This window comes from Frieseomelitta varia, unplaced genomic scaffold (assembly GCF_011392965.1).
Source record: "Frieseomelitta varia isolate USP_RPSP 00005682 unplaced genomic scaffold, Fvar_1.2 scaffold_55, whole genome shotgun sequence".
In the NCBI taxonomy this organism is placed as follows: Eukaryota; Metazoa; Arthropoda; class Insecta; order Hymenoptera; family Apidae; genus Frieseomelitta; species Frieseomelitta varia.
In genome coordinates this window covers 2,511-10,883 of record NW_025110312.1, presented here as the reverse complement: position 1 = coordinate 10,883, position 8,373 = coordinate 2,511, and the positions used below count along the sequence as shown (strand labels likewise).

Here is an 8,373-nt window from a genome sequence, read left to right as displayed (position 1 = left end):
AAAGGAAAACGGTGACTCTATTTCAGCGACGTCGATCAATATCCAAGGAGTACCCTTTAAAGAGTAACAAACGAGGAGCGAAGCGATGCGAGGGAACGAAGTTATCTCATGATATAAAAAAAAAAAAAAAAGAGAAAAGAAAAAAGAAATCGGGTGATCGCAGAGGCGTGTTCCCTGAAACGCATACATTTGCAATCCAAAAGCAGAGCGTACTTGACACTTTTCGTCCCCGAAGGCAATTGAATTCGCAGGTTGTTTCCAATCCTCGACTCGAGTCGTTCTTTCCTTTTCTTCTTCTTTTCCTTTTTTGTTTTCTTTCTTTGTTCTCCTTTCGTATTTCTCTCTTCGATTTGTCTTCTCGTCTCTGTTCCATTCCCTCCTTACGTCTCATTTCTATCTCCTCTCGTTCTTCGTCTCGCAAAGAGACGATTCACACGTTGCAAGCACAATCGGCGAAAAAAGAAAATCATCGTTCGTCAATCAAGCTTTGTTTAATGCTACAGATCGTTCTCTACGTACACGTGCATGCTCATCGGATTTGTGTTCACAAAGTGGCCAGACGAATGCACAGACAAAGATCGAACACATAACATGAGAATTAAGAGATATAAAATCGATTTGTGTTTGAGTGTCACGATCGTTCGCCCCGGTCCGTTGCGCCGAGGGCCGAGCGTCGTCGTTTTCAATGTACATACATACGCTTCCGTTTCCCCCGATGGGTTCTCGTCAGCAGTGTCTCTGTGTTTGCGTGTGTGCATATGTGTGTGTGTGTGTGTGTGTGTGTGTGTGTCGAGCGCCGGAAGCACGGTTCCCCGCGACGGGTCTCGCGACGAAACGCGACGTCGAACATCACGGACACGTCGTGTCCGCCGTTTTGTATGCAAGAATTACGTGGGCGGTTCGTTCAGTAAATATATTTCGTATCGTTAAAAAAACGAGCGTTCCTTTACGAGAAAGTCGAGTGCAAGTCGATAAAGAGAATAAAAGATTCTAAAAGGTTACAACGGCTGTCCCCTTTTTTTCACGCATTTAAACATCCGATCCGTGAGGTTACTCGACAATTAAATAAAAACTAACAGAATCACAATATATGACAGTCGATATAGTTAGCATTTCGCTTCTCCCTTTCTTTCTTTCTTTCTCTCTCTCTCTCTCTCTCTCACACACACACACACACATACACGCACGCACACACACACCAACCCACAATCATACACACACGTAAGGATACACGCACGCTCACATATATATACACACACATACACATACAGACAGGCGCGCGCGCGCGCGCGCAGTCTCTCACGCAAAATAGTTGAAGATGGCCTACTTTAACGGTCAACAACAATTCGCTAATTCACGATCTTTTCTCGGCCTCGTTCCCGTTCGCCTCGCGACGCCTTTCGAATTCACGGCCGATTACGACGGATCAAACGCGACACAAGGGACGACAAGGAGTTTTCGCCGTCTCGAGCTCAATATATATATATATTTTTTTTTTCTTTGATCGTGATAGTAAAAATCAATACGTAGCGCGGGTGGGACGCCGCGACGCTCGAAATCGCGAGGACAACGGGACAACGAAAACTCGACGGTCAAGGCAATTGTTCATCATTTTCTAAACACCTGCGCGCATACGTATCGCGAATTCATATATATATATATATATGTATATATATATATATATCATTGTTATAATATTTACAATAAATAATATACGCTCTGACGATGATATTTCTTGGCTAAAAACTTTTGACAACGAGTTCCCAAGTATAACTTTATATCTGGTTGGTTTTCTTCTTTTTTCGTTAATTCTTTTCTTCTTTTTTTTCTTTTTTTGTTAATTTTTAATTTTGTTCGTTCCTTAAGCACGGCTGTCCCTTCGTTTTATATCTGATAAATCGTCACACTGGTGTCGACACACGAGGAGCGTCCTATATTATGTACAAATATTGTTTGAAACGTCTGTTTGTTTCGCGGGCACGCGAAAACGGTACGTACGTATGTATGTTACTTAAAATTTCGTTAATGGTTCGTGACGACGATGTCACACGATATCCGCCGTCGTGTCACTACGGTTCGTAACGGCGTTTGGAAACTTTTCTTCGTTTCATCTCTTCTTTTTTTTTGTTTCTGGTTCTTTTTTTTTTTTTTTTTTGGTAACAATTTTTTTCTTTTTCACTTTTTTTCACCACTGCCTCTTTCTCGTTCTTCGTTTCACCTCAACGTCGAATATCGAATCACCGTTCGGCACCCCATTCTCACAGCACACCATGTTGAAATTCGTATCGGTCTCGCGTCGAGTGTCTCTGCGTTGCTCTCACTGGAAAGAAAATGTCACAGGTCAGTCGCGCGTCTCCGTTTGCCAGATGGCGAATAATATCCACAGAAACATATCGTGTACAAGAGGAACAAAACGAAAAGAGTTAGATAAACGATGGAAGTAGCTACAACTCGTATGTACAACACACAGTGAAAGGTAAGAGTTTCAGACAGGGGAACAGGTGTTGCACGTTTTTTTTTTTTTTTTGGGAACATCATTCGGTGTCTGTATCTCCGGGTCTTTGGGTCATTATCGTTGGTATAATTGCGAGAAACACTGAGAAAACACTTGAACAAGGGACTCGGAATACGGCGGACTTACCTTTCCAACTGTCTATGTGCGTTCAAACTGGGATACTTGTTGCGTTAAAACAAAATCGAGCAGAGAATCTTCGCGTTGGATCGGAATACGAAAATCGGTTGAAAAGAGGTTTGCGAACGAGGAGTGCAAATGCTGTGCAAGTTTAGTTTCAGATTAACACACGTAATCAAGCAACGTCAGGTTCTGCCTACGCTTTTACTCGTAGTAGCGGAAGAATGAGAGACAAGGATGAGAGAGGGGGCAAAACGAACAAATAGAAAAAAAAGAACAGCAAGATGTTGCGATGTGAGACTTTCGGGAGCGCAGACATAATAATTCTCATCTCTAAATAATGTAAAAATATATTCGCAGGGAAGTAACGAGCTGCTGAAAGAGAAAATACAAACTGGCGAATGGTTGAGAGAAAGAAAACGGAAAGGCAGAGACAAATTGGCCACCAAAAAACAGAGAGAATTTAAAGGCGATAGGGTCAGTCTCAGTTTAAAAACGAAGACACAAGGGCAAGTTCTTTTTTTTTTTTTTTTTTTTTTTTTTCTTAACAACACACGTCCATGGACTTCACGTGGATACTTCACGATGATACGCGATGCGGGTTCGTTTGAATCTCCCTAAATTTAGATCTCTTTTTATTTCTGAGGGAACACAAACGAACGAACGAAGTTCAAGTATCCACGCGAAATCGTATCAAATCAATTATCTAGGAACGATGCGTTGATCTCAGTGCGTACCTAAAGCTATCTGGCGCTCCGGGAACATGGCTGCTATCTCTACATCTAGTCTACATACAGACTAGCGGCTCATCTGATATGCCGTACATGATATGTGATGTGCTAGTGGTGTTTCTAGAAAGACATGTCCTCTCGTACGACCTTTCACACTTTTCCCATTCTCGCGGTTACCTTGCAAATAAAACACACGTTTCTCGTATTGTCCAACACCAACTCACTTGCCACTTATAGCCACGCAAACTCTCTCTCTCTCTCTCTCTCTTTCTCTCTATACATATATATATATTTCTTGTTACTGACTTTTCTTTTCTTTTCTTTTCTTTCTTTTTTTTTCTTCTTTTTTTCCTTTTCGTTTTGCCATATCCAGAACCGACGGTTTATCGGTAAATCGATCGTTCTCGAAACCTCGAACGTTAAAGCGCGAGTTAATTCGTTACATCGGCGCGCGAGGGACTAAATGGAACCGGACGCGTATCGCGAGAAATTTCCATCAAAAGTCTCTGTCAATTTTACTTAAACGCGATCCATGCGTTTCACTCTGTTTCTTTCACTTTTTTTTTTTCTTTTTTCGTCAAGATTTTCGAATACTCGCGAACAGTTACTGTATATATACCGATGGGATTCTCTTTGAAAAAAAAATGAATAAATAAAAAAAGAAAACCGAAGAAACGTATAGATATTACGCGGAAAAACACGGTTCAAGAATAGATTCGATATTTTTTCTTCGTTTTTTTTTTTTTTTAATAGTTTTTTCTTTTCTTCCCTTGCTCTTTTCATCTGGGGAATTGTGCTTGAAAGGAGCTCGAGCTTGTCGCCGGATTACACACGTAAAGAGAATACTAGATGGAGGAGCACTCGTTTAATTTTTAAACGACTCTAAGGACGTAGCCGAGGATCGACGGGACAAAGCTAAGGATGGAGGTCCACTGACCAGGGATATGTTGCCAAACAGCTTATACCACCCGAACACCATCTCATTGAGGTTCAGTTCGTCCAACACGATCTGCGCAATGCCCATGAACACTTTTTTCCCTTCTAATCGGCCGTAATCACCCCATACTGTCACCTGCAGTCACAAGAGAAACAGAAAAAAAAAAAAAGAAAAAGATAACCATTAGATCGATTTTATTCAAAAAAGCGAGGAGAAATGAAACGAAGGTTTCGAGTAATTAAGTAATCAAGTACCTGCAGTATGCAACCCCGACAATTTTCTCTAAAGGCTAACGACTGCTGGTAGAACGGGTCCAACGTTTTCCTCGCTGCCATCGTTTTCGCCTTCGCGATACACTTCTTTCCGTTCACCAAGTAAACTTTCACGTAGGAAGCTGAATCGATGGAAAAGGAAAGAATTAACAATTGTAAATGTCAGTTTCTTAAACTAGAACTGATGGCATTCGTGGACTTTTTTCTTTTTCGTAAATTTTTTTTTTTTTTTTTTTTTAGTAGTCTTCGTAAACCTTTCTTTTTAAAATTGCAGTACGACTAGCTAAGTCAATAGTTTCTTTTCTGGTTTATTCCAGCCTCTTTCTTGTTATACAATTTACTGTACAGTGTTAGTTAATTTCTTTGTAGTGTTGATACTATATTGCTGATACTGGAATTTAATTTGTCGGTTAATTTACTAAATTAATCAAAGAGATCAGGATAGTTATTATTCGGAGCGTTCATCGTTATCGTCCGTACGAAAATTAATGATTTATTTATGGCGAATATAAACTACAAATTTCAAATCTCATTGCGGTTTTTGAATAAAAAGTAAACTCAACGTAAAAATATAATTTCAACAGCTACGGCTGATGGATACGTGAAAATTTCAGAGTCATCAGTCACGTAGTTTTTGAAATTTTATCCACGCCAAGTGAAGAAATTATGTTTTGAAAAAAAACCCGCCAACAAACACCGTATAGAAAATCGTTACGTACGACAAGAAAGAGACTACGACTTACAAAAGAAACCACAACGTTAGTCGTACTGTAACTTAAAAAAAAAAAAGATTGCCATCTCAAACATAAAAGTTCGCAATTTTCTTTTTTTTAACAAATTTGCACAAAATTTTGGGAGATTTCCTCCGACATGTTTAACACTTGAATGTAATAATTTTAGATTACTAAAATCCGTGGTATTTTGCATAGTTTATTTTAACTTTGCCCACGAGTCTTACATCTTAGTGATCGATAGGTGAGTTCCGATGTTAAAAGAGATCGCCGAAACGAACAGATTTAAATCAAGCAGCGTACCTGGAATGGCTTTGGTGCCCTGTTTCGGTTTAAGGTCTTTGGCACGTATGACCTCCACTTCAAGGTAGCCTTTCTTCTGGGTGAGCGAGAGCTGAATCTCGCCGAGGCAGCGAGCACCGAGCGCCTGCCTTCCAACCACTTGCCCAGGTCCGAGATCTTCGATGAAATCTCTCAGTTGGCCGGTTTCGCCTGTCATTCGTAGACTGGGAGACCAGCTGCGGTTTGCCAAAATCAAACGTGTTTAATAATCCACGAAGATCCGTGTCGAGTGTTTCGGTAAAAGAGGAAAGAAACGAACAAAAATGAGTCGGGTCGGAAAATCGAAAGTAAAATGTATCAACGGGAGAGTAAATCAACAGAAAATTAGGGAGGGGTGACTTCGATTTCACAAATTACGCCTCGTGATCAACTCGTATCTGTTTCTCGTCGTTTCGATACGATTTCGGTCAGTTTATTCGTTTGATCGAGTTTGATCGAGCAATCGAACGTAAAATGGGGGTAAGAGGGGGATAGAGGAGTCAAACAAACGAATCGTTACGCAGGAGCGAGGGACGATTCTCGCAAGCCTTCGACGGAAGTGCGGAAAGAGAGAGCACACCTCATTCAATTAATTTAAGACAAGAAGAACTCACGTTGCGAATATAGTGTTGGTGTAGAGAGTAAATATATAATATATATATAATTATATATAGTGTACGAAGAAAATCGTAGGGTTGGAGCAGGCTGTTGGTGCATGCAGACCATTCTACGAGCGAGTTACCATATCAAGTATAATATCCTTCAACAATAATCAGTATGTACAATATACACGTATGTATCAGCAATAACCTCCTTGTCGTCGTTCGCCGTAACGTAGCTTCTGATTATTGTTGAATCCACTATCCAACTGTACTATGTCTATTCATGCTTCGTCGATACTTAGTCCAGAATAATTGTTCTTAACTTACGGTTCCAGGGTTACCTTTCCGCCGTCTCATCGTACAAAATCTGCCCCTATTTACTGCAACGCTTTATCGTCCTTGGTCGCTGTATCTCGTGATGAAACGAAAGATTTTGTTTTTAAGTGGATTGTTCAATCGTTTGCTACATCCACCTGGTTATTTTTGTTGGGACAGAGAATCAGTCGGGAGCGTGGAGGTGATCAGTTGGAATAACGTGTAAAATCTGAGAGAATTCGCTTGATCGTTGAAAATTACCACGACAACATTCTCATTGAGCGAAACATCTGATAGGATAATCCTGTGATCGTACGTACAAGACAAGGAATATAGAGAATTTCACGGATAGAGAAAAACGGATCTTTGTTAAGTGGATAAAGAGGAATGATCCTGAATGACGGAGACACGTATACACTACATACAGAGATTTGTGTGTGTGTGCGCGCGGTTCACATACAGTGGTGCTTCGACGATTATTTAGCCAAGCAACAAGCCAAGACGACGATAATAACATCGACAAGAAAAAGATCTCTGACAACAGCGTCAAGGGACATCGACATGTATAAAACACGGATAGTAAAGTGAGAGGAAACTGAAAAAGAAAAAAAAGAAGAAGAAAAAAAAAAAAAGAAACCAAGAAGATCAAAGAACACAAAATACGGATTCAACGGTTCGCACGATGTGCTTCCATTATCCGATTCTCCCACGTTCTCTTCCGCTTATACCGGCTAATTACGTGAACGAAAAGGGTTGAAAGAGTCGCTTGTTCGTACAAAGGGGGATGACATGGGCGTGTAAAAAGGGGGAAGGGGTAAAAAAGCATGAATGAGCAAAACATCAATGCTTTGGGCATACACATCAGCTCAATCACACGTCGAAAGACAAAACGATCCACGTTTCACGATTATTCGCGATACTCCTGTGCAAGTAAACAATAAAAAGGTTTGTCCGAGGAGCACGGTGAAAGTAGAAACGGAAAGACAGAGTCAGACGAATAGACAGACAGACAGAGAGAAAGAGAGAGAGAGAGATAGGGAGAGAAAGAGAAGACAGAGAGTCATTAGCAGGGTTAATCCAACACTTGGAATGTCTGAATCAGCGAAATTCTTCATCTATTCCCCTTTCGGTACATTTAAAGCTCACGAAGTAACCCTGCTGGAAAGATAGTAGATAGTTTTTTTTTTTTTTTAGACAGAGATAGAACCAAAGAGAGAGAGAGAGAGAGAGAGAGAGAGAGAGAGAGAGAAATAGGCTGCGGAGAAGAAGAAAAGAAGAACAGAGAGAGAGAGAGAGAGAATAGGTAGAAGACAGAGTATAGACAGAGAAGAGAAGTAGAAAGAGTTTTGAAAGAGACAGACAGCAAGGAGTCTCGCAGTTCCGGTTGCAGAATCGGTCGGTGGCCACTACTTACGAGCTTCCTTCGGAACTAGAGATCGAGTTGAGACTTCCGGCTGTGTCACTGGCCAACGATCCCGACTGTTTCCCGGATTCAAAGCGCTGATAGGGTACGATCTCCTCGGAACGCTGTATGCTGCTCGGCGTGCTGTTGCGTTTCCGGCTCGATAAACCGGCGCGTGCCTCCGCGACACCGCTCCCAACGAAGATCCCGCCGATACCGCACTCTGCGTTGTAAATCAAACAAGAAACAACCGCTAAAGCTATGATCTTTCACTATGATTCCCCCGCATCGCGTCCGCCGCAGCCCATTCTTTTTTTTTTTTTTTTTTTTTCTCTCTCTCATCCAGCTGCTCCAGGTGGAATCGCCAGGAATGCACTTCTCTTTCTTTTCTTTTCTTTCTTTTTCTTTCTTTTTTTTTTTTTTTTTTTTT

The 8,373-nt window shown here is 41.1% G+C and overlaps 1 protein-coding gene across 1 annotated transcript in view; it reads right to left on the bottom strand.

Annotated features, from left to right (window-relative positions):
• Positions 1 to 334: 334 nt before the first annotated feature.
• LOC122533740 (regulating synaptic membrane exocytosis protein 3-like) overlaps positions 335 to 8,373 on the bottom strand; it is a 10,073-nt gene continuing 2,034 nt past the window's right edge. The window contains exons 2-7 of the mRNA XM_043663743.1: positions 7,956 to 8,166; positions 5,607 to 5,821; positions 4,555 to 4,694; positions 4,301 to 4,435; positions 3,370 to 3,540; positions 335 to 2,320 (exon numbers count right to left, since the gene is read on the bottom strand). Of these exons, the coding sequence (XP_043519678.1) occupies positions 3,514 to 3,540; positions 4,301 to 4,435; positions 4,555 to 4,694; positions 5,607 to 5,821; positions 7,956 to 8,166 (728 nt within the window). The 3' untranslated portion in view covers positions 335 to 2,320; positions 3,370 to 3,513. The remainder of the gene's footprint in view (positions 2,321 to 3,369; positions 3,541 to 4,300; positions 4,436 to 4,554; positions 4,695 to 5,606; positions 5,822 to 7,955; positions 8,167 to 8,373) is intronic.